General features: G+C 62.4%; 2 protein-coding genes across 2 annotated transcripts in view; one reads left to right on the forward strand and one right to left on the reverse strand.

Moving 5' to 3' along the window:
• SORCS2 (sortilin related VPS10 domain containing receptor 2) overlaps positions 1–26,115 on the reverse strand; it is a 136,914-nt gene that overhangs the window by 56,307 nt on the left and 54,492 nt on the right. The window contains exon 2 of the mRNA XM_040966090.1: positions 24,518–24,585. Coding sequence (XP_040822024.1) covers positions 24,518–24,585 — 68 coding nt within the window. The remainder of the gene's footprint in view (positions 1–24,517; positions 24,586–26,115) is intronic.
• PSAPL1 (prosaposin like 1) lies at positions 13,350–14,921 on the forward strand. The gene has a single exon (XM_040966297.1). The coding sequence runs from the start codon at positions 13,350–13,352 to the stop codon at positions 14,919–14,921; it is 1,572 nt and encodes a 523-aa protein (XP_040822231.1).

The following is a 26,115-nucleotide window of genomic DNA, read 5'->3' on the forward strand; positions in this document are numbered from 1 at the left end:
CCTGGGCAAGCGTGTGCAACACCAATGTCCACCCTGGGATGCAGCCACGCTGCTCCTGGGTGGGAAGCCAAGTCCCCAGGCAGCTCCACACGGCAGGGCTGAAGGCACCACCCCCACCTGTCAGCCCACCACACAGGAGGTGCCCGTTGGTTAATTACTGCGGGACGGACAGGTGGGAGGATGACGGATAAACAGATAACTGGAGCGATGAGTCAATGACGCATGGGTGGGGGATGATGGATGGACAGCTAAATGAATTAAGAAGGAACAGGTGGGTGGGTGGGGGTGGATGGTGAGTAATGGATGGATGAATGGTGGATGGGTGGGTGGGTGGGTGGGAGAAACTCTGGTGCCAACCAAACAGGATGACCAGACCTGAAGGACTGAGTGTGGAGGTCACCAGATGGCAGGCCACCCCATGGTTCTAGCCCAACACCACAGCAGACATCACCAATCAATCGCCATCCGCTGCTGCAAAGACTGTCCCAACTTCAAGATCCGTCTCTGCCCACCTGAGCTGCTGGACTTTGGCGAGAAAAAAGCCACCAGGCAGAGTGGGAGGCAGGCAGCAGCAGGGACAACAGGGGAGCCATGCCCGCCAGGGCGGCCCCAAGTACCAAGGAGATGGGAAACCCGTATGGGGAGGCACTCCCAGGGAGCCACGACCACACGCTCACCCCAGGGGGCAGACGGAGAGTGTGCCCCAAACGGAAACTCAGTGACTACCACTGCCATCCCCTGGACGTGTCCTCACAGGAGACACACAGGACACGGGAGAGGAGACCGTGACCTCCCAGGACACAGGACACAGGAGACAGTGACCTCACGGGACACACAGGACACACAGGCAGGGCACTGAGAGGCCTCCCTGCCCCGAAGCAGCCACCCTCCCCTGCATGCACAGCGAGGCTCGCATGGCAGGGGCGCGAGGGCTCTGGGAGTGCAGGACCAAGGACATCTGTGACAGGGACGCCTCTCGCTGAGCCTCGAGTTCAAGGTCCCCGTCTTCTAAGGAGCAGCACGACAGAGAACAGCGTCGGGGCTGGATATGCCAGAGAAGACAGAGTGGTAAGCTGCGAGGCAGGTCGGGGTAGGCTGGGCTCCAGTGACTGATGTGGTGGCGTGCCCGGGGCCCCTCAGGAGAGGACCAAGGGGCTGGCACAGAGAGATGCAGCCCTGGACGGCTAGGCTATCCTCCCCAAGCCCGCAGGCCGGGGCTGCTAACCCTCAGGGTTCCTCTCTCACGGCTCGGAGACAGCGTCTGTCACTCAGGGGCAGCGGGGCCTTGCTCCCCATCCAGCTGCCTGCTAACATGCCTGGGAAGGCAGTGGAGGACGGCCCGGGTGCTGGGGCCCCCGTCCCCATGAAGGAGGTGTAGACGGAGCTCGCGGCTCCAGCTCTGGCCTGGGGTCTTTGTGAGGAAAAGATTTGTGCAGCAGCTGGAGCATGGGGTTTTGAAGTCTGTATAAGAGCTCACTGAGGTTGGAGGAGGGACAGGTAGGCACCAGCCCAAGGGGCGGTCCCAGTGGGCAGTGGGAGCTCCCACGGCCTGCCCCTTGGGATGGTGGCGCTGCATCCCATCCATTTCCAAACCCGACCCTCTGTGGCTTTTGCCACCTGCTTATCCACCCAGCTAACAGGGTGCCAGGCTCCATGGGGGCCCAGGGCCTGCACGCTGAACTAAGACACTCAGGGGCTAGCCAAGTCACACACACACGTACAACATGTCAGTCAGGCCTGGAACTCAGACACAGTGGATGCAGGCAAAGCCCTTACTTCACAGGGGTGAGGAGCTGTACCCTACCAACATGCTGTTTGTCAAACACCCCCAGACTTTACTTGAAAAATCCCGCCCCTGCCCCAGTCGGCTGAAGGAGCTCCCCTCTCCCCAGGCCTCTAACCTATGTGCCCCCAGACCCCTGGGGTGCCTAACAGGACCTGCCCCCCCTCCTCCCCCAGCACATCACAGCCTCCCCACAGGGGACTTCTCCCAGAAGGCTGCCCAGCCCACCTAGCCCATCTCCAGGACGACAGCAGGGCCTCTGTGATTGGACATGAGCCGGGTCCCAGGCCCATCCTCGCACCATAACCCCTGGGTCTCTCCCTGCCAAACTGTTGGAAGGTTCTGTAGCTGTCCTGGACCTCTGTGCCTGCTGCCACCACCTGGGGGAGCCACCTGCCCAGCCAACCCCTAGGACAGGAGTACCCCACGGGGTGGAGCTGGGCCCTGGGACACACAGGTAGGTCCCCAACTCCCCACGTTGGGTTGCCGCTGTCTCGGCAGGTGTCTGGGCAGTCCCACGGGCTGCAGGCTCCCTGGCGTTGGCCTGCCTGCCTGCCTGCTCAGGGTCTCTGCAGAGTGGGACCACCACAGACTTCACAGTGCAAAGAGACTTGCAAGATCACCTCGTGTGGGAGATCCAACACCAGGGAGAGACAGAACCCTGTGTGCGTGGCCATGCCCCCGCCCCCCGGGCCCCTGTGCAACCCACGCCTTCCCCAAGCCATGGTCCCCAACAACATCAACTGCCCAAGCAGAAACGCGAAGGGCTGTTCTGCTTCACCACCAGACCCCACGTATCCCACGGTGCCCATTACCACCAGACCCCACGTATCCCACAGTGCCCATTACCACCAGACCCCACGTATCCCACGGTGCCCATTACCACCAGACCCCACGTATCCCACGGTGCCCATTACCACCAGACCCCACGTAGCCCACGGTGCCCATTACCACCAGACCCCACGTATCCCACTGTGCCCATTACTACCAGAACCCACATACACCCGTCCTTGTCACCACCAGACCCTGTGCACTGGGCACTTGTCCATCCTTGCCATCCACAGAGGTGAAGAGGCCCGGCCAGGACACCCAGCACTGGGCACACGAAAGCCACAGGGCTACCCAGCCCTCAGTCAGAAGCGAGGAGGAGAGGGTGTGACTGGGCTCCTCACCCCTCCCTCGCTACCTCTCTGGGCTGCTCCAGGTCCCCCCGCTTGCTGGAACTCGCTGGGTCAAGGCCAACTCCCACCAGGTCCAGCTCACCAGGAGACGCAGCCCAGGCCATCCTGCCTCCCATCTCTTACTGAGAGGCAGACACGAGACTGGAGCAGGAGCTAGGGCCTGCACCCAGGTGCCCCACGCTGGGACAGCAGCATCCTGGGGTGCTGAACCGATGCCTGCCCACCCCAGCATTTGTCCCCAGACCCGGCTGCTCCCGATGCAGTCCCATCTGCCCAGGCATACAGATCCCCTGGAAGGTCCACAGGCGTGGCCCACAGCTTCCCACGGCAGCCATTCATACACTGCTCTGCCCCTGGCCAGCCCACAGTCGCTACACAGATGCCTGCTCACCTCTCAACACCCATCACAAAAGACCCCGCCCCCCCGGTACCCTTCATGCCCCCTTCTGCAGCCTCCCCACTCTGGTACATTCTGTGGGGCAGTGCCAGCAGGGCACCAGTTGCTAAGCCAGCTGTCCGGGTCCCCCGGGCCCTCTGGCTTGGGGGCCCCACTATGCAGTCAGGGGTTGGGAGAGGGTCACCCAGGCACCATGGCCAGGGCAGGACTGCAGATCAACTCATACTCCCTGAGTGGCCAGGCCAACCAGCACCTGGCTACAGTTAGTGCTGGAGAGCCAAGTGTCCCATGGGCTCAGGGGTGGAGCTCAGGGGCACTCACCGGAGGGCAGCACCAGCGTGATGGCTGAACAGTGCTTGCCACCCCAAGGGTGGCCATCGGTGGTTCCCAGTGAATGTTTGTTGCCACGCATGGCGCCACTGCCTCTCCCACTCCCCTCCATAGCATCCCAGACTCCAGCCCCACCTGCCCCAGATAAATCCCCACATTTCCCTACCAGCCCACACTAGCAGGGACGGTGAGCAGCTGGGTCTCTGACAAGCAGATCAGACTGCCCCAGTGGCCCCGAGGCCTCACCCTCAGACTCCCAACAAGCAGAGTCACACTTCCTCTGGCCGCTGAAGGAAGCGCTTGGCAAGCACTGACAGCATGTGCTGCTATACACTGGGTCCCCTCCCCAAAATGAGGGCCTGGAGCCCCTGCAGCCAAATAAAGTATTCAGACGGGGGACGTGGGTCAGGCGACCCTGACACGGAGCCACGGAGCCCGTGCCATGTCCAGCTGCTGCACGGCGGCTGGGGCTGACACACAGGGGGCAGGCACATGGCTCTGGGTCCCAGGCAGGGATGGGGAACAGTCTGAGACATCTCAGGCAGCGGGGGTCAGCATGACGTGTACAGAAGGACCTGCCAGACTCTCATGGTGGCTGTCGTCCAGGAGCCCACGTGGGCTGCGCAGGACCAGAGCAGCGGGGGGCTGTGGTGAGGAACTAAGTGAGGGTAAGGGGCTTCGTGTGGGGGATCGCCCACTGGCAGGGCTGTGAACACACATAACACGGACATGGCATGGCTTGGCATGACAAAGGAAGCCCGCTTCCTTCTCCGGAGACCACTTGGGGCGGCACAGCCAAGCTGGCAGCCCAGGTCCAACAGGAGGCTCGGCTACAGACGCGTGGAGGGCTGCAGGGTGGGGCCAGGGCAGCCCAGGCCCTGTCGCCGACTGCTCCTCCCACCTCCAGAGACACAAGCAAGTCCCTTGACGGCAGAGGTAGTAATTATTTTATTAAGGACTTGGAAATGATGAGTAATTCAATTTGGGGACAGAATGCACTGCTGACTGAGTCGCTGCTTCCTCTGGCCTGACATCCCCTTCGCTCTAATTTCCTCTGACATTGCAGGCGAACTTTCACCCTGCCTCCAGTCCCAGCGGGCATCGCTGAGCCTCCCCAGGCGGGAGTGTGCAGGATGGAGAGAGAGGACAGCGGGAGGCGGAGGGCTCCCGTGCAGACCCCAGCCCTGCCTCGCACAATGGAACCCCAGCTTCCCCTCGCCAGAGTTCCCAAGACCACAGCCCAGGGAGGACCAGCACGGCTGGGGCTTCAGCATCTGCCCCGGGCTCAGAAGTGGAGTCCAAGGTCACGAGCACCTGTCCCTGCGGTGGCATTCAGGGCTGGGAGGCAGTGAGGTCAGACGAGGTAGCAGGAATGGGGAGACATGCGTGTCCCCACCTCTTGCCGCCAGGGCCAACTGAGGTCTCTGTACCCTGTCCCCCTCCTCTGCCACCTGACCAGAGGCCAGAAGAACAGATCAACTCAGGCAGAAAATGTGGCCCTGCCGCCACTGCCATCTCTGATGGTTCAAGGCCCCCCGCCCCGGCCTTGGCCCACATCTGTCAGCTCGCGGTATGCACTGAAGTCACAGCTCAAGGGGGCCCAGTGTCTCTGCGCATCCCTTTTCTGGAACAAAGGAAGCTGATGTACACCGGGCTGACAGGCTGGGACTGGGCTCCAGGCAGGCAGCCCCAGGAAGCAGGGTCTGGGCCCCATGCGCACACCCGCTGCAAATGCCAGGCCCCCAGCAGGGACGCCGGGGAGCAGGGCCCAGCAGCTCCAGGAGCCTGAGAACTATACCTCTCCCACACCCGGGGTGCACACCTCTGCCCAAGCGGCAATGCCCGAGACGGGGGCAAGGTGAGGACGAGTCCCCAGGGCCTGAGACCGAGGGCGCCACGGCTGCAAGCAGCAGGTGAGCACACTCACAACAGGGCCTGCGCTGCTGTGCTGCTGACCAAGGGTCTACCTGTGTGCTTGGGTGCCTCTGGGATGTCACCAAGCAGAGAGAAAGTAGCCGATTTGCAAAACTCCATTCATTTACTCATTCACTCATTCATCGGTTGACCACAGTGTCGGTGAGCACCTGTTCAGGCAGGCACAGATCGAGTCCTAACCCCCAGGGCCTCAGAACACCGCCCACCTTGCACGGGCATGGGGCCTTGAATGCTGAGTAAGGCAAAGCCGGGCTGCTGGGGGAGAGGTCTCAGGGGTCAGCCAGCACTGCCCACACCTGGAGCTTGTCTGTCCATCTGTCGTTTGGAGGCCCGGGGCACAAGTGCTGCTGTGACAGCTGGGCTGACGCAACCCCCGGCATGGGCACCTGTCTGGAGCCACCCAGGCCCGCGACATGCGGGAACTTGTTCCAGGCTCTGCAAGCTGCTGAGCCGGCCACTGTGGGCACCCATTTCACAGGTGCACACACCGAGGCACAGAGTGGCAGGTCAGCCACCAGGCACTGGGACAGAGGGATGACAGTGCCAGAGGTCAGACAGGCAAATGTTCCAGCAAGATTCCACAGGGTGGTGGGCTGCAGCCGGCTCCCGAGGCCTTCCAGGGGCCTGGCACTCACTCCCTCATCTCGGCCCTGTTCTCTCACTCTCTGTCAGGTCCCCATGCACACTCCCTCCAGGACATTAGCAGGGGTTAGACAGGAACCCACAGCCAGGACGAGGCAACAGTGGTGGGGCTGGGGCAGCTCCAGGGTGCAGGTGGCTATTACCAGGTCTGCCTGCCCACAAGTGCCCAGAGAGGGGCTTCTCCCCACAGCCTCCTCCCTGAAGCCCCAGTAAGGATGAGGGTCCCGAGGGATGGATCCCTGCTGTCTACTTCCTGTCCAGGAGCCCAGGCCTGGCAGGGGTGCCTCCAAGACCACCCCGTCCAGCCCCCAGTGCAACTGGGCAGAGCAAGACTCTACCCCATCTATCCCAGGACCTCCAGACCCTTGCTGTGGGCAGACAAGGCTGTGGCTTCACACAGCCCACGGACTGCTGTCTATGCTGTGTCAGGGTCAACAGCAGGGTGGACGGCAGGACTGGCCCAGTCTCGAGGCCCAGGCATCCCCAGGTGACGGCGGGGACTGGGTCAGCTTCAAGGACCAGGCACTTCCAGGGTGGACGGCAGGACTGGCTCAGTCTCGAGGCCCAGGCATCCCCAGGTGACGGCGGGGACTGGGTCAGCTTCAAGGACCAAGCATTCCCAGGTGGACGGCAGGACTGGCTCAGTCTCGAGGCCCAGGCATCCCCAGGTGACGGCGGGGACTGGGTCAGCTTCAAGGACCAAGCATTCCCAGGTGGACGGCAGGACTGGCCCAGTCTCGAGGCCCAGGCATCCCCAGGTGACGGCGGGGACTGGGTCAGCTTCAAGGACCAAGCATTCCCAGGTGGACGGCGGGACTGGGTCAGCTTCAAGGACCAGGCACTTCCAGGGTGGACGGCAGGACTGGCTCAGTCTCGAGGCCCAGGCATTCCCAGATTCCCCGTGCCCCTGCCTGGCCTCAGGGGCTTTGCCCATGAACTTCCCAGGAGAGAGAAGGAGGGCTCCAAGGAACTCAGGCATGCAGCTGTGTCTGGCTGGGGCCTTCAGAGGAGGAGGCTTCGAGTGGTGGTGGGTGGGGGGAAGGTGGTTCGATGTTGCCCACTGCCACCAGGCCCAGGATCCCTGTGGTCACCTCCTCAGAGTCCCTGCCCTGAGCGAGGACCTGCGTCCTAGCCCCGCTGGTGGTGTCTGACCTGGCTCCCTCCAGCCCTGCTCATCTCACCCAGCCAGGAGCACACCCAGACGTCCAGCTGGCTTGCTCCACGCTTGCACTCACGGGGCCCTCCCAGCCCCTGCCCTATCCTCACCCTTTCTGTCTCACTCTTTCCTCTCTGCATGACACTGCACTCACTGGGCAGTCCTGCCACCTCCCCCCTCCCTGCCACCAGGCCCAATTAGACATAAACTCTGGGAGTGCAGAGGTTACTACAGGAACCTCACAGCCCCCACAAGCAGCCCTGGCCGATGTTGGCCAGCAACTAGCAAACCCAGGCATGAGGAACAGGCAGGATGGGCCAGGAGCAGCCGCCAGCACCTGCACCGGCTTCATTTCTGCCTTCCACCCACACAGGAACCCATGCCACCTCCCAGCCGTGCCCCTCCCTGGGGCTGGAACGCCCTACTCTACCTGTCCGAGAGCTGTGCCAGGTGTGCCAGGTGCGACCAGTAATACGAAGATCTGACAGCACGCCCTGCCCCGGCCCTGGCCCTGGCCCTGGTCCTGGCAGATGGCCTCCCAGGAGCCTGCGGAGGAGCAGGTGGAAGCTAGGGACAAAGGAGGGAGGGGACAGGGACACCCTGGCACTTTGCTGAGACCCAGAGGGCTCCAGGGCGCATCCTGAGGACTCCCCTACCACCGAGCCCAAAGCCCCTGGTTCCTGTGAGCCCAGGCTTCTGCACCACCACAGCCCTAGCCCGGGGCCGTGGAGCTCACAGGGTCCTCCCCTCTTATGATTTGACCTCAGAGCAGCATGTACCTGCCAGTGGGAGTGCCTGCCTCCCTTCTCACAGCAGAGCTGGCCCCCACTGCCCAGGCTCCTGGACGGATGGGGTACACTCCCAAAGGAATTTCAGGACCCTGGCTTCAGCATGCACCACCTGGCGTCCCCCCTCCCCTTCCAGAAGCACAAAATGTCCCATCCCACTGTCCCCCGTCCCCCCTCAACACACACACACACACACACACACACACACACACACACACACACACACACACACAGCATGACTGGGCTCAGAGTCAGCAATGCATAGCCCCTTCATCCCAGGGTGTGCCCACAGCACCGTCCCACAGCACCAAGGGCAACGCCTGGCCCCCATGTCCCAGGCTGTGCCCTCAGCACCATGCCACGGCACTGAGGGTGCACCTGTCTCCTGTCATGTCCCAGTCCCTCCCTGTCACTCTTGATCCTCCAGGCCTCCCACACTTTTCCCTTGTCTGCCTCTTCCTCCACGAGCCAGCTCCCAGCAGTGCCTAGGAAACACACACCTGCACAGGAGGAGCTGGGGAGGGCGGGGGGTGCAGGACTGGAAAGAGCCAAAAGGGCAGAGAGAAGGACAGAGGGGACAGGGAGCGTGTGGGCCGTGACAGGTGTGAGGACAAACAAGCTGGCCTGGAACACAGAGTCGGCACGCCACAGGCTGGGGCTGGGGGTCAGCCTCCCAGAGCCCATCAGTGGGCACCACGCCTTCCCACCCACGCACCCAAGAGTTGGCACAAGAGAAGGAAGGAGCACTCTGGCGCCCTCCTCACACAGTACCCCTGGGAGCAACCCGCAGGCCAGGGCTCCCACCAGCCAAGCAGCCCCTGCCACCCTCCCTTCACTGCCCCGAGGCCAACCTTGCCTTGACACAGGCAGAACAGCGAGCTGCTCCCACAGTTCCTCACAAACGGATCGGTGTTAGAACTGAACTTGGGCAAGTGCTGTGGTCTGTGAGTGTAAGGATGGCGAGTGAAGGCTGCGCTGGCACTTTCTCTAGATCACAAGGCAGAGCCAGCCAGGAGCACCCAGCACCCTGGCTGGGGCGGCAGTGCAGTGAGTGTCCACCTTGGGCAGTCTTGGGGGTCTGCTCAGAGCCATAACCCACATGCCCAGCAACCCTGCCCCCACCTGAGCTCCAGGTAGAGAGACATTCTGTCAGCCACACCCCATTCCCCAGCAAGGGTTGCTCAATCCCAGCTGGAAACCAGCCAGCATTCACGCATGTGGATAAACACCTCGCCTGTGACCACGCCCCCATCCTAGACTCCCCCCGCACACGCCAGCCAGATGGCCTGGGAGGCAGGGTGCTCACAGGATAGGAACAAGCTGGCACGGATGCAAGAACACACTAGTGGGTCCCACAAACTCAAGGACAGGGGTAGGAAACCCTGCCTGCTCCCACCGTCGAGTGGCCCGCAGCAACCCGAGGGCTCCACGTCGCCCTATCAATCCAGCACACGTGGAAGATGCCAACTGCCACAGCACCACACCTACAGAGGCAGGCCTTCTGCTATATTCAAATTTTGCCCCATCAGGAGGGTGAGAGTGAGAGAGAAGTACAGTTGGCAGCCTTTCCAGCTGACAGTGCCAGGAGACAGCGTTTTGCAACACCTGCTTCAGGGCTCAGCCAGGGAGGGGCATCCAGGAGGCCCATGGGGGCCCAACTTCCCACCCAGGCAGACGCATCACACACACTGGAAGGCAGAACGCTGGCATGAATCCGCCTGCTGGAGACTCCAGTCCACACTACTGACCCACTCCAGAATGGGCACATGCCAGCTCAGATGTGGCTACGCAGGCAACACACCACGTCCGGGCTTCAGAGTGTTGGGAGTTTGTCACCAGCGTGGGGCTATTGGGAGGTGACAGGTCTCTGGGTGATCATGGCTGGCCCTGCCTCACACTCCCACCTATCCTGTCTTGCCAGCCCCTGGACTGAGATGGCTGCAGGGCCCTCACCTGTACAAGGCACACTCCCGCCTGTGGAAGTGACCGGCCTCAGGTGTGCTGTGCGAGCAGCTCACACACACACACACACACACACACACACACACACACACACACACACCACACACACACACACACACACACACACACACACACACACACACACACACACACACACACACACACACACACACACACACACACACACACACACACACACACACACACACACACACACACACACCCCTCCCCCGACATGTGTGACCTTGCCTCCTGCCTTCCTGTCAGCTCTGCTCACGGGGCAGGGGGCGAGCACGGCCAGGCCCAGACAGCGGCCGCAGGAGCACTGTGCCCAGGCCTTGGTTCCTGAGAGCAGCCTCCCAGGGCACAGGTGCATCTCCAGGGCACAAGGCTAGCCGACACCAAATATTGTGGCAGAACCCACAGAGAGGCTCACAGACCAGGAGGACGGGGGGTTGTGGAGCTGCAGCCAGCTCCCACAGCCCTCACCCCTAGGAGCGGCACCACAAACAGCAACACAGTAAGCATCATGAGAAATGACTTAAGTCATAGCGATGAAAAGACACGGGCTTCTTCTGAAAATGGAGATGACAGGAGAGGAAGGGCAAGGGGCAGAGGATGCTCGCTCATCCACGCATGTCCCCTGCTGACCGCCAGGGAAAGGCTCTGGCCCTGTGAGGGGAGCCCACTGCTGTGGGGGCAAGTGCCCTGGGGTGGGGGACACGCCAGGCAGCCCCCAGCTGGGAGATGTCACACAGCACACTTGGCCCAGGCTCCACAGGGGTATGCAGAGGTGGGGTTGGACAGACCAGGGAAGACCCTCACGGGCAGCAGGAGGGAAGCAGCCCTTGAGCTGGACCTGGGAGGGCAGTGGGGGCCTTGCACAAGTGTGTGGCTGGACATTCCAACTCCTGCTGGGTTGGGGAAGGACCTGGGCACAGGACCAGCCTGTCCCCAGGGGATAAGAACAGACAAGCGGCACACACAGCTGTGTGCAGATGGATAGACGGCAGGGCTGGAGACGGCATGGCACACTGGGCAGAGTCCCCAGCACAGCTTCACCTTCCTTCCCAGGCTAGAAATACAGATCAGGGGCCGGCGCCGTGGGGTAGCCGACGAAGACGCCACATGTGGTGCTGGCATCCCACATGGGCACCAGTTCGAGTCCAGGCTACTTCACTGCCGATCCAGCTCCCTGCCTAAGTGCCTGGGAAAGCAGTGGATGACAGCCCCTGACCACTCACAGGGGACCCTGAGGAAGGCTCCAGCTTGGAACTGGTCCTTCTCCAGCCATCACACCCACCATCTGCATTGTGAACCAGTGGATGGAATATTTGCCTCTCTCTAACTCTTCCAGATCTTTCCAGAAAAGAGGAATTAAAATAAAATGCAGTTGTCTCCTGGCCCTGATAGAAAACCTGAGCATCCGGCTTCACCCCAAGTCCCAGCAGGATGAGCAGACCCTGACCCCTCCCCCACCAGCAGCCTTCAGACGCGCCCAAGCTCAGGCCACGGAGGCCCCAGTTGCAGGGACCGTCGCCCCAGCCCTTCCCGGGAGGGAGAGGGGTGCTGAACGAAGAATTTGCAGATGGCTGGGCTCTGGGCTGGTGAACCAGGGGAGGCAACCTCCCAGGCCCTGCCCTGGGCTCTCCCATGCTGGCAGCTCCCATGCAGTCTCTGATGATGAGACAGCTGTTCCAGCAAACCCCAAGTGTGAGAAGTGGGGACCAGGAACCTGAGAAGGGCCACTGGGGATATGAGCGGGCAGCTGGGGGAAGGGGGTTTCCGTGCAACCCATGTGTACCCCGGGTCAGAACACCCCACCCCACCCCAAACCAAAGCTACCAGGACACAGAGGGTCCTCACCTGCTGGCGGGGGGACCAGGAAGGTGCTGGCCTAGGAGGCCATCGGGGGGACGCCCAGGACAGCATGTTGGAAGGACCAGGAGGGGCCATTCATTCCCACCATTCCCACCACGGGGCCAGCACCCAAGCTGTGCTGACAGCAGACAGGTAGGCAGTCAGTGTGTGGCAGGGATCCTGCCAGAGCCCCACCTGTGTGCAGGAAATGGAGAGCAGCCGGGACAGCCCAGACCCATTGCTGGCCCCTGACCGGGACCCAAGAACCAAAATGTCCGGAAGGCTCCCAAGAGGTCAGACACCCCAATTCTCTACATTCTCCCCACACCAGCAGGCCAGCGGAAGCCCTGGCTGCCTGACCACACACATGGCTGGCCGCGTATTCCTGCTGGACAGAGAGACGGGGACTGCCCGAGAACACCCACGCGTGGTTCACACCCTCCCAGGCATGCAGGGGATTCTGGGGGAACCAGTGGGGCCCCCATCCATCCTGTCCCCTCCCACCAGGAGGGCCCTGTAGCAGCAGGTAGAGGCGAGGCCGATCTGGACTCTCCCAGCACCCGTGGCATGCAGCTGCTGCGGACACCTACCCGTCGCGGCCCAGCAGCTCTTGCCCAACAACCAATTCAAAAACTAAGTAAGGAGAAGAAAAACAACAAGTGACATGGGAAGGAACAAATGCCTGACATGCCACCCACTCGTGACCAGCCCATGCTCGCTCGCTGCGATGGGAGTGGTCCCCAACAAAGACACTGGTGGGGCTGGGAACTTGACCTTCAAGCAGCTGCCTGAGCCCCCCTCCCCTGCACGGCACAGCCCCCCTGTCGACCAGCCTCAGGATCCACTCAGAAAGTAGGGAGCTGGGAGGGCCGAGTTAGGAACTTACAGCTTCGAGTCTGTGTTCACCCACTCCTGCGGCAAAGACCAGGGGTGACCAGCAGAACCCTCCCGGGGGACAGGGAGTGACAGGCAGGGTACCCCAGAATCCCCCACAGCCCAGGGAGGACCAGGGACCCAGGCAAAGGGTCCAGAAGCACTTCGTGGGGGAGGGCCGGGGAGCTGAGTGACAGCTAGACACTTGGCAGGCTTTGATGATCTAGTGAGACTTCATGCAGTGCAAGAGCGGGCAGGGCGGTGCTGGCAGGCAAGGAGGCCGAGACTGGGTGGGGGCGGGCCGGGGGCCAGGACGGAGGGAGGAACTGGAGGAACCGGGAGGCGGGGCACCCAGCCGCGCCTGCCTGGGCAGCAGTGGGGTTTATAGCAGGAGCCCGCCTCCTGCGGGCACAGCACCCAAGTTGCCGGGTCCCCGGGCAGCATGCTCTGTGCCCTGCTCCTCCTGCCCAGCCTGCTCACGGCTGCCATAGGCAGCCCCACTGTGGGCTCCCCTCAATGTGCCCAGGGCTCTGCCGTGTGGTGCCGGGACCTGCACACAGCAGTCAGCTGTGGGGCCGTGGGACACTGCCGAAGCACCGTCTGGAACAAGCCCTTGGCCAAGTCGCTGCCATGCACTGTATGTCAGGCTGTGGTGGCTGCCACCACCGGTGGGCTGGAACCCGAGCCCACAGGGGCCGACATCCTGGCTTCGATGACAAAGACCTGTGAGTGGCTTCGCAGCCAGGAGTCTTCAGACAGCTGCAAGCAGATGGTGAAGACCCACGGCTCGGCTGTCCTGAGCATGCTCGACGGGGCCCCTGCCGCAACCCCGGCACAGGTGTGTGCCGGGCTCGTCCTCTGCGAGCCGCTGCAGAGGCACCTGGCTGCCCCGGGGCCGCTCCCCAAGGAGGCAGCAGCCGAGCTGGTGGCTCCATTCCCGGCCAATGGAGCTCTCAGGTTCCACCCGCCACAGGTACGTGGGGGCACTGTGTGCCAAGACTGCATCCAGCTGGTCTCCCGGCTGCGGGACACACTCAGGGCCAACCTGTCACTGGCGGAGGTGGACGCCCCGGGGCAGTGTGAGCCCCTGGGTCCTGGCCTGGGGCCCCTGTGCCGGAACTACCTCCACCAAGTCCTCATCCCCGCTGAGCAGGCCCTGAAGCTCCTACCGCCACGGGCTGTCTGCCAAACCGGGGGCTTCTGCGAGGACCTGAGCGGACCTGCCCCATCACCACTGGCTCAAGGGGACCCCTCCCTGGAGCTGGTGCTGCCCAGCATGAAGAGCGAGGTGCAGATGGTAGCTGGCCTGACCTGCGAGGTGTGCCAGGACGTGGTCCAAGAGCTGGACCACTGGCTCCTATCCAACAACACCGAGGCCGCCATCAGGCACGCCCTGGAGCGGATGTGCCTTCTGCTGCCCTCCTCCATGGTCCAGCAGTGTGTCACCTTCGTGGACAACTACAGCCCCTCCCTGGTGCAGCTGGTGGCCGGAATCACCCCGGAGAGGGTATGCACGGCCATCCGGCTATGCACCCGACACCGGTGGGTCCGAGCCACCCTGTCCCTGTCACCACGCAGAGAGGAAGAGGAGGAGGGCCAGGGAAGCTTCTGCAGGGGGTGCAGGCGGCTGCTGAGAGTGAGCGCCCAGAACCTGGAGCTGCGGAGCACGCAGCGTGACATCCTCATGGCCTTCAAGGGCGGCTGCAGCATCCTGCCACTGCCCTACACACTGCAGTGCAACCGCTTCGTCACGCAGTACCAGCCCGTCTTCCTGCAGAGCCTCAAGGCCGTAATGGACCCCGTGGCCGTGTGCAACCAGCTGGGAGCCTGCCACGCCCCCAGGGCCCCGCTGCTCGGCACCGACCAGTGTGTGCTGGGCCCCCGCTTTTGGTGCAGGAGCCTTGAAGCAGCAGAAATGTGCAATGCCACACGGCACTGCGAGCGCCTCGTGTGGAGGAAGGCACCCTTCTCCACAGGGAAGCGCCCAACGCCCAGCATGTACAGGGACCCCTAGGACCATGGACCCGTGCCCATTTCACAGATGAGAACCTGAGGCTCCAACCTGAAGATCTCTGTGCCGTCGGATGCGTGGGGCCGCGCAGCTTTGCCGCTCCTGTCTTTGAAGGCCGGGATCTCGCCCGTGTGCACCCCAGCCAAGACAGCCTCTTGAACGCCAACACAGAAACCTTCGGGCATCTTCACACCGCTGGACCGAGAGCTCAGAGCTCCATCCCCCGGGGTCCCCGGGCTGCCACCCACCCACCCCGAGGTGCTCTAGGATGTGGGTACCTCCGCACTTTTCCGGGGTTCAGGCTTCAGAGCAGGCCTGGACTGTCTCAGCCCACCCTGGGGGCACCCCGAATCCCGCCTAACTGCCACACAGACTCGGGGACCTGACACGGAGCAGTCAGGTGCCCGTGGGAGCCTTGGGGATAACCCAGGGGATGGGTGGGGGACTAGGAGAGCCAGAGCCTCAGCTTTTCCATCTGTGGAATAGGAGGCGCGCATGCGTCTCCCAGGGCAGTGGGGATGACTCCAGAAGCCCCTGGGACCGCCCCTCCCCACGCACTTCTGGTACCAGCACTTATAAACTGGCTTCTCCCAGTGCGTCTGCCTTGCTTTTTCTTAGTGAGAGGCTGTGCCACCCAGCCTCCCGAGTCCCCTGAGACCCGGTCTGCTGTAGCTGCTGGCTATGGCCACCTCTCATGCAGTGCGGTCTTTCTGTGGGGAGGCCCCGAGTGTGACGCCTGCTGTAAGCTTGTGCCAGCGCAGGCTCAGGGGCTACACATGTGTGAGCCCCCCACGTCAGGGGTGGCTGGGAGGGCAGGCCTGCCGGGGAGACCCTCCCAGGCCTGGCTCGGTGCACAGTGGGATGGAAGACTCTTGCCAAGGGGCCACAGCTCAGCTCCTGGGCTCCAGCCATCAACCTGGGCCTACGGACACCCCCAGTCCAAGTTTACTGACTCCTCACGTTGGCTGGCCCCACGTGACTGTGTCAGGATGGTCTGAAGACCACGCAATCTACAAGGTGCCCGGGGTGAGACAAGACTGGCGTGGAAGTGCAACTCCAGGTGACAGGAAACACAGAAGCCTCAGAGATGCCACACTCGACCCAGAACCCACCCAGCCTCCCCAGGGGTCACCTCAGAGGTTCCCCCACTGCTGCTGGGCTTCCTTGTAGGACCCTCAACCCTGCGATGCCACTCCTGCCCCCGGGCCCTTCCCTAGTCCAAAGCTACCACAGCAGGGTCTCCACAGAGCATGCCAGCCCAGTGCCAGCTACTCACACACAGGCCCCTCATCCTGGCCATGAAACAGCATACCTGGCACTGCCCAGCCCCCCTCCTCCTCCTGGGGCTGGTGGGGCCCTGGGTCCCAGCAATACACACACACACGGGCCCCAGGAGCACCCCCTCTCCCAGCCCTTGGCTGCCTCCCACGCAGTGCAAGAGCCATGGGGGACTGGGGCAGGTTTCTGGGAGAGGCAGGGACGGCAGAGCAGGTCTGTCCAGCCCAGGCAGCAGCCAGCCCGAGGGATCCAGGAGAGCCCTCCCAGCACACAGAGCACAGACCCCGTGGAGGCAGCACCCTGCGTGGGTGGGCCAGAGGGCTTTGTCTCAGGGCCGGTTGACCCAGGCAGATGGGCACACCCCTCCCCACCTCTCCTGTCACACACATTCTGGCCATGACTTGGGTGCCATCCTGGGGCAGTGGCCAGAGGCCTGGGCTCCGGCCTGGGCCAGGAGGGTGTGGCTCAAGGGGGAGGAGCCTTGAGCCAGAGGCAGAGTCCAGCCCTGTTTCTTTGGGGTTTCAGGTCTTCTTTGGAGTAGGGGTAGCCCAGGACTTGTGGTACAATCTGGAAGGGCAGTGGGTGGGGCTGGCCACCCCCCAAGCAGGACAGACCTGCCAGCCTGACCCGGCCCACAGCTCCTCAATCCTGCCCCTCTACAGGAAACCCAGATTAGCTAGCCTGAAAGTGTTTGTCCTACATCCATATTCAGGGCACTTCGCAGAGCCACCAGTGCCACCAGTGCCACCCATAGACCCTTCGTGGCCATCATGAACCTGGTCAAGTGCCCGGAAAACTCAGAAGCAAGACAGACAGGAAAGCAGGCAGAGGGGGAGGGTTGTGGCTCAGGTGCAGGTGTCTCCAGCCCACAGTGCCCAAAGCGGGCAGAGCGGTTGGGAGTGCCTGGTAGGTGCCCAGCAATGTGGGCACTGAGGGCAGGATGGGCACCTTTCACCATCCACTAATTGTCCACTCTCCTCTTCCTGCTCACCTCCTATCCCCAGGAATGGCCCCTCCCAGCCCGCCCAGGCCCGCAGCTTCCAGGAGCCCTCTGGGGTCAGGCGCCATTCCTGTGCTCTCCATGCCTGCAAGGGACCTGCAGCCAGCATAAACAGGAGTGGGATCCAGGGTCAAGGGGTACACTTAGGAAGAGCAGCACCCACTCACTGCCTGGATCCCTCTGGTGGTTGCCAGGTCTGCCTTGGCTGATCCCGGGTGGGAACAGGTCCCTTCTAAGCACTGCTGAGACAGCCCAGCTGGCCCGGGATCATGGGGACTGGGCAGTGCTGGGCATCCAGCCCCACGATCCCACAATGCCCATGCTGGCTCAGGAGGAGGGCTTGGGGGTGGCAGGGCCGGGACCCATGCCCCCAGCCTCAGCACAGCTCTGAACGCCTCTCGGCCTGCACACATGGCTTCTACACGGGCTCAGGCAAGAGCTGTTACCTAACAGAAGTCAGAGCAGGGCTGCCTGCGCTGCCCCCGGCCCCTGCCAGAGGAGCAGGCTCAGGGAGGAGTGCGGCTTTAATGAAGAAAGCAGGAGGCTGGCTCTGACGGCCGAGTCTGTATGTATGTGTCATCTTGTGTGTGTTCCCATGTGTGTCCCCATGTGGGTCATGTCCCCAGGAGTGTGTGTGTCTGTATGGCATGAGCAGGGCACACACAGCACTGAGCCTGGCCCAAAGGCCAGCAGGGGCAGTGTCTTCCCAGATGCTGTCCCTGCCCTGCCGGTCTCAGCGCCGCCTCCCTCAGCTCGCCCCTTCCTTCCTCCCAAAACCTGGAGACACGGATGCAGACAGAACAGGAACCCCAGGAGGAGTACAGCTCGGGTGGAGTCTAGCCTCCATGCTGCGACACCCCACGTGGATGCCCACCTTACCTCCGGAACTGCTGGCACCGTGGTCATCATGACAGCAGTGCTGAGATGCCACCGTGCCCTGCGTGCCAGCCTGGCTGGGTGCCACTCCTCCACTGCACCTGACCCTCTGCCTGGCCAGCTCCTACTCCTGCCCAGAGCCCTGCCCCGGGCCCTGCCCCGGGCCCAGTCATGCCTCGCCACACACACACATGGGCCCAGCCAGAGCAGACCCCTGCATACTAGACAATGACTGGCCCAGCACGGTCAGAGGCCTCTCTCGGATGGAAAAACAAGCAGGTGCCCACCCAGCCCCGCACAGCCTTCCTGTTCCTGAGGTTCTGAACCCAGACACTGCCCCCTCCCAGCCAGCCCTGCCATAGCCACCTGCCCATTGTCAGCGTCCAGGATGCAGGGGCCTCTCCTAGAGGCGGCCAGAGGTGAGGGGACCTGTGCACACAGGAAACCCAAAGCAGCCCCACCTGCGGAAGCAGAGCAGGCTGGGCAGGCTGCATGGTATTACACACAGCCCTGCGGGGCCAGTGTCAGGCCGCCTGCAAGGCCAGCACCCCGGAACTCAGAGCCAGACGGCGCCCCAGCAGCTCCAATTCCCAGCCAGCTCCCCAAAAACGCCCCTGGGAGGGCAGCGGAAGATGGCCCCAGGGCTCAGGCGTAGGCCCTCCACCTGGGGAAGATGGCACAGGGCTCAGGCATCTCCCCTCACGTGGGAGTGAGGCAGAGCCACTGAAGGGTTAACTGTGGAAGCCGAGAGAAGCAACCTGCACAGCTTCTCCATGATCCGCCTGCCTCTCTCCCTTTAGCTGCGACCTTGAGGCAGCAGACAGGAAAAGGGCTAATTGGGGAAGCCGAAAAAAGAAATCGCAAGCTTTTAAAAAAAAATTAATAAAAAGCCTGTCCTTAGAAGCCATGTGCAGATCTGACGGCAGCCAGGCAGCCTGCCACGGGGCAACTTCAAAATCCCACCATGGCCCTCGCCCCAGAGCACCTGCCGTGAAGCCCATTAGCCGTGGCGCCTGCAGCCTCAGAGCCTGTCCCAGCTTTGATTCCGGCCTCTCTGCCTCCTGTAAGAAGTGCCTTTCCCCTAACAAGCCCCGGTGCTTTAGCCTCATCGTGTCTGTGAGCGCTGGCGGCATTGTCAGGCTCAGGGAAGCTGCCCCCTCGCTGGGGGCTGGATGCGGTCTGCCTGCTGCCTGGCCCTGCTCTGGCCGTGGGAGCCGCACGTACAGTGAGACGGTAAATGGAGGACCTTTCTGTCTCTAGGCCTTTCAAACATCAAAATAAATCTTTACTGAAAAAACTATCTGTACAAATAGGAAGGAGCTTAGAAACGCCTAACGCTTCATTCCGCCGGGGCTCTGCACACAGACACCGCGCACATATTTGTTCCTTAAAGAGACCACTGGGAGCACGAATCTGCTATGAACAGCCTTAAACGCGGGCGGCAGGCTGGACACAGGGCGTGGTTTTCGTGCATCTTACAGTTCCCCAAACTCTGAGGATGGTCACGGACTACGTCACAGCTCAGGAGTCTGCGGGGCCAGCTCCCAGGGTCACCAGGGGTCAGGAGTGGCAGGCCAGGCTGGGGCTGAGCTGTGTAGGGGTGGGTGGTCTGGGTAGGCTGGGGCGGGGTAGGTAGCATGAGGAGGGAACAGCATGGAAGGCACCAAATCAGTCTTCCTCCAGGCAGGCTACCCTGATTACGCCTCCTGTATCAGAGGTTGGGTCCCTCAGCCTCGTCACACCACGGTCACTGGCTGTCTCCTTGTCTGTGTGTCCCCCACAAAGCTTGGGGTCCTGAGTGTCGGTTACCAGAGCTTACTCCAGCCCAGGGCCTGAAGACTAGATGGTTGATGAGGAGATGGGAGGCAGCAACCAGCATGGGCAGGGCAGAGCCGGGAAGATGAAGGGAGGAAGCAAGAGTGAGTGGGTAGATGGCCGGGTGGGCGTGTGGGTGAGCAGGTGTAGATGGCTGGGTGGGCGTGTGGGTGAGCAGGTGGGTAGATGGCTGGGTGGGAGAGAAAGGTTAGAAAGGAGAGGGAAGGGAGGTCAGAGAGGACGGAGGCTCACGTGGTCAGGTGTCAGGGCCCTGAGCAGGAACCCAGGCAAGGTCAGGCGCATGGGGCGGCAGCAGAGCTGGGGCCCTAGGGATCCCCTGACCGCTCAGTTACCCCACGCCTGTCTCGGAGCCTGACCTCCTCCAATGGCTGATCCACCAGGAATTATTTACAAAAGCTTTGTCATCCTGCTCTGCTCTGCGTCTTGTTTAAATCAAACTCAGGTCTCCATGGTGACGAGAGAGCAAACAAGACAGACCGCGGGCGTGAGAACGCAGATGCTGCCGAGCCCAGTGGGCACTGGAAGGCAGGCAAAGACCCCAGCGCCTGCTGCGGGCACGGGGGCCACGAGGGCTGTGCCAGCTGAGCTCCAAGGGCGGTAGTGGCTCCCTCTACAGACCAGCCCCAGTTGCCCAGGAGGGCAGCCAAGGAGCAGGCCTGGAAGCAGCAGGGCACACACCCTCCACCAGAGGCCACCTGGACACAGGATGCCACACAGCGCCCATCACTAGCCCAGGCTGTGAGGCCGACTCTCCAAGGTTCCTGGCTTTCGGGGTCACCTCCTCTGCTTTCGCATTGAACCATGGCTGCAAACTCTCAGCACTGCCCAGTGTTCGGGGTGTGTGCGTCTGGGCATCAGCTATCGGCCATGCTTGCGTGCCCAGCCGGGCACTGCAGCCTGTGCGCCACACAAGAGGAACATGCTCTCTGGCCTGTGTCCTGCTCCTGTCAGCTCAGAGCTCAGAGCAGATCCCAGTGATGGACCTGAGCCCGCAGCTAGCAGCCTGGGGGTCTGACCCCACACCTGTGTGAAGCCCCCCAAACACGGCCTCTCCAGGCACGAGGCGGCATCAGCACCACTAACCCACCACCACGCATGGGGCGGCTTGTCTCACAAAGCCAGCGCTACCACCTTCACAACCATATTCTAAGACCTCAACGAGGCAGGGACCAAACCTGCCAAGCACCCTGGCATCCTGGCACCCGGGCCACACTCACAATGGAGCAGTGGAAGTCATAAAAAGGTCAGACAAACGGCAGGAATCGGGGGCATGAGGACTGCCCGGGAGACCACCGGAGCAGACGCACAGGGCCAGGATATACAGGACATCTGAGTCAGAAGACATGGCATGTGACAGCCTGAGCTCCCAGACAGCCTGGGGCCTGGAGGAGGGGCCTGCGCAGAGCCCCTTACCATGGCTGTTCACTGCAGACACTGGGTGGCACACAGACCATCCAGGGCAGCCGGGCCAGCCACCAGCGGTCCTGAGACCAGTTCAACAGCAGCGGAAGCAGACGTGTGTTCATCCACAGCCAATGGATGTTGCCTGAGCACTGTTGCATTATAACGCTGTGCTGTACAGTGGGGTAGGGCTGGCCCTACATCACTCCTACTTGGCACGCGTCACAGCTGCAGAGGTGGGGCATGGTAAATGGCTGGTGCCAGCCTTCTCTCCAGCTCAGAACCCTCCCAGCCCTCTTACTCTGCCAGAGCGCAGGCAATGACCCACAAAGGGTCTTCCAGGCCAGCAGTGCTTCCCTCAGACCACACCACCTTCCCTCCACCTGCCTGCTCTTCCACTCATTCCTCATTGGCCATCCACCCATCCACCATCCACACATCCATTCATCCATCCATCCATCCACCCACCCATCCATCCATCCATCCACACATCCATCCACAAACTCACCCATCCACCATCCACACATCCATTCATCCATCCACCTATCTACTCATCCATCTATCCACCTATCTACCCACCCACCCACCCATTCATCCATCCACCCTCCCACCCACCCACCCACTCATCCATCCATCTATCCACACATCCATCCATCCACCCATCCATCCATTCACCCACCCATCTTTCTCTATCCATCCATGCACCCATTCCCTGATCCATCTCTCCACCCACACCATCAGTCTGCCCACATGCCTCTCTGTCCATCCACCCACCTGTACCCACCCAGTGCCCAACATGCATCTCTTATTCCAGATCTGTGGTCAGCTCTGGGCCCCAAGTGCCCAGGGTAGCCTGACAGATGCGTGTCCTCAGCCAGAGTAAGTTTCAGCAAAGTGGTGGGGGTGGGCCAACACCAATCAGAGCTCCTGCACATCAGTGACAGAGTGATGGAGACCATCTTGGAGGCCTCCTTGGACAGGAGTGAAGGTCAGTTCCCGAACAGTGCCAGGCAGGCAGCTGCAGCAACGCACGAACCCACACAGGAGCCAGATTGGGCGTGGTCAAGGCTGAACAGTAAGGAGGAACAAAGAAAATGAGTGGGGCAGAGACGGGCATAGAAGCAGGCACCAGGGGGCACTGGGCTGGAAGGAGGGAGCACCAGAGGGCACTGGGCTGGCAGGAGTGAGCACCAGGGGGCACTGGGCTGGCAGGAGGGAGCATCAGGGAGCACTGGGCTGGCAGGAGGGAGCACCAGGGGGCACTGGGCTGGCAGGAGGGAGCACCAGGGGGGACCGGGCTGGCAGGAGGGAGCACCAGGGGACTCTGGGCTGGCAGGAGGGAGCACCAGGGGGCACTGGGCTAGCGGGGGCTGTGGCCTGAGCACCTGTTCCTCTGCTACATCCCTAACCAGCCCCATCTCAGGCACTCAGAGCGCAGTATGCAGACCAGCAACCTCACAGCTCCCCATCAGAACGGCAGAGTCCCAGGCTCCCTCCAGACTGCTTCCAGTTGGCAGGGCACCTGGAGGCTTTGGGGACCATGGAGCCCATCTCCCCCTGGTCTCCCAGGGAGCTCCACCTTCCTGCCATCCTCCCTTCTCGAGGTTCAGTTACCTGAAAGGCAGCATGACAGAACGAGGCAGCTCTCCCAGCCACTGGTTCACTCCCTAGATGGCCGGGCTGGTCACAGCCAAGAGAGCCACAAACTCCACCGGATGGCCTGGGTGGCCATCATCTGCTGCTCCAGGTGACAGCACAGCAGCCAGGACTTGAACCTGTGCACCACATGGGATGCTGGCAGCAGGGGCGGCAGCATAACGAACTGTGCCACAACTCAGCCCTGAGGTGGGTTTTTCCAAGCGACTCTGGTGTACCTTTGCCAGGGACCCTGCTACTGCGCACCAGCCCCCCGGACTTCCCGAGAGCAGGCCTGGGCCTCACTGGCCACTGGGGACCCAACTGTCAGGGGGCCTCCTAGTGGCCCTGGCCTGAGCAAGGGGACATGAAGGTCAGGGGTGAGGCCTGACAGACCACCAGGCTTGTTCCTCCAAGTGGGGTCACAGACTGGCCTCATCCGGTCCTCTTGGAGCTAGCCCATCAGAATGCAGTGTCGGGCTCCGGATCTGAGGGCCAGAACCTGCCTTCCCACCAGATCCCAGGGAGCTTTGTGCCCTGGAAACATGAGAATTTCAGCTCTGGGCCAGACGCTTTGCAGCTGGGAGACAACAAACAGTACTCCCAAGAGAGCAACATCCACCTTCCTGGGGGCAGAAAACCCTGTATACAGCAGGCACACATTAAAGCACAGGGCGCAGAAATAGTTGAGGAACACCACTGCCCAGACCCGGGCACTACCCGGACACAGACAGGCACTAACCATACACAGACACTGCCCAGACGCGGGTACTACCCAGACACAGACAGGCACTAACCATACACAGACACTGCCCAGACGCGGGCACTGCCCAGAGCCGGGCACTACCCGGACACAGACAGGCACTATCCATGCACAGACACTGCCCAGATGCGGGCACTGCCCAGACGCGGGCTCTACCCGGACACAGACAGGCACTAACCATGCACAGACACTGCCCAGACCCAGGCACTACCCGGACACGGACAGGCACTAACCATACACAGACACTGCCCAGACGCAGGCACTGCTCAGACATGGACACTGCCCCCTTCCACGCACAGTCCCTCCTTCGCTCCAGCAGCACCTGCTGCCAACACAGGGCACTGCTCGGAGGGTCTGCGTGCCCCTGCAGGGAGCCAGGAGCCTGCCCCCTCCGGCTTGGCACAGGCCAGGTGCCCAGCCATGAGGACAGATGAGGTGTGAAGTGGAGACACAGGCTCAGGCAGCGGGGAAGGGCTGTAGCCCTGCTGAGCTGACTCGGGCCCTGCCAGTGCTGTGAGCAAAGCCAGGCCAGGTGGGTACGGGAATGGGGGCAGGGACGGGCAAAGAACCCGCACGACGGAGATGGGCTGACACTCCGCTCAGCAGCACCAGGTTGTTCCACGGGTGAGAGGCCAGGGCTGCTCAAGACAGGGCCACGGCCCCTCCACTTACCACCCACGTCCCCTCCTCTGCGAGGTCCCCAGCAGCCTCGGACCACACCCAGGTCACACCGGGAAGGACCCCGACACAGAGAAGCCGTGGTGCTCGTGGGGGTAGGGACAGAGAAAGGCCCACAGTGGGCTGACTCACCGCCACAGAGAACTTTCCAGAACCTTCCCCATGTCTGCGTGGTAGTACTTCGTCAGAATCAAGATCACCTGTGGGGTCAGAGGGCAGGAAAAGGCAGAGGTCAGCAGGCCGACTTCGGGGCTCGCCGAGAGGGACACCCATGAGGACAGTCCCCTAAGGAACCGCTGCTTGCAAGTGGGGGTGGGGCACTCCGTGAGGTTCTGCTACAGCTGCCATCTGGCGGGAATCACTCCAATCCAGTGCCGAACTGGTCATTTGGCAAAGGTGGCCCAGGAACAGCAAAGCCAGTGGGCCCTGTGCCAGTGCCTGGGGTGTCTGGCCAGGCACCTGAGGAGGGGGCCGTCTACCCCAGCCGAGACAAGAGCTGAGCTGTCACTCGTGTCCTCAGGAGAGCAGGACTCAGAGTGAGGAGGCTCGAGGCCCTGGCAGGACACACCCCTGTACCCCCCACGGGCTGCCCACCACACTCTCGGGGCCTGCCTGACCGAGCCATCGCTGTGTCAGCCCCACGGCCGCTGGGGAAGCACACAGGACATGCAGAGGCGGCGGAGTGGGCCTGGCTGACCGTCAGGGACGCACCTGCAGCCCTGGCGGGAAGGAGAGTGGTGCAGCCCACCGCCCCGTGGCCACAAGCGCCGGCGCCTCTATCAGACTACACATCACTGGCCCCTGGTCCCCGTAGCTGGCCTGACACTCCTGCTGCCATGGGAATCCCCAGGCGGGTGTGGCCTATGCCTGGTTAACTTGGGGCCACAGCGCTGGCAGCCCCCCACCCCGCCCGAGGGCTCACTCTGCAAACTTTGCGCCCAGGCCTGGGACCGCTCCACCCTCTCCCCTTCCCTGTGATTAGGACAAGTGGGGAAACCAGCAGCCAGTCTGCGCGGCGAGCATGAAGAGGCAGAGATGACACAAAACCAAGTGAGGCTCTTTCACTGTGCTGAGACCGGCTCTGCCATGCCCAGGAACAGAGCCACTCCCTGGAGCAGGGGGATCCTGCGGGGACAGGAAGGCAGGAGGAGGGCCAGGCCTCAGCAGACAGAGAGCCGTGCACGTGTGTGTGAGCGTGTGTGCGGACTGTCACATGTGTGAGCGTGTGTGTGCACGTGTGCAGTTGGCTGACACAGCCACCCCAGCATGCGCCGCTCATGGCCAAGGCTGACCCTGGCTATAGCCCCCCACCTCTGGCTATGGCCTTGCTCACAGCACCCCAGGGACCTGAGAAACATAAGCGCTCCTGGCAGTGGGGCCTGACACTGAGGCAGCATTCCGCTGGTCCCCCATAGACCCACAGCCGTTGTCCCCAGTGGCAGCCTCAGGATAAACCCTGGACGCCTGGGACCCCTCCCTCCAGCACCCCCAGCTGGTAACCCTTCTCCCGGGTCCTGCCCATGTGTCACCTCTTCCAGGAAGCCCTTGGGGTGTCTCCAGCTCGGGTGGGGCCCTTTCTGAAGCAGGCAGGAGCTGGGTACCCTTTCCCCTCCCACTCCTCCCTGGTTCCCTGCCCCCCGGGGATGTGTCCTCATAGCTGGCCAGCAGACACTCCCTGGTGTGTGGCTTCCTCCAGCTCCGTGCCCAACACAGAGCGGCTGGGGTGCCTG

Source organism: Ochotona curzoniae, unplaced genomic scaffold (genome assembly GCF_017591425.1).
Source record: "Ochotona curzoniae isolate NIBS_2020 unplaced genomic scaffold, NIBS_Ocur_1.0 scaffold_4505, whole genome shotgun sequence".
Classification (NCBI taxonomy): Eukaryota; Metazoa; Chordata; class Mammalia; order Lagomorpha; family Ochotonidae; genus Ochotona; species Ochotona curzoniae.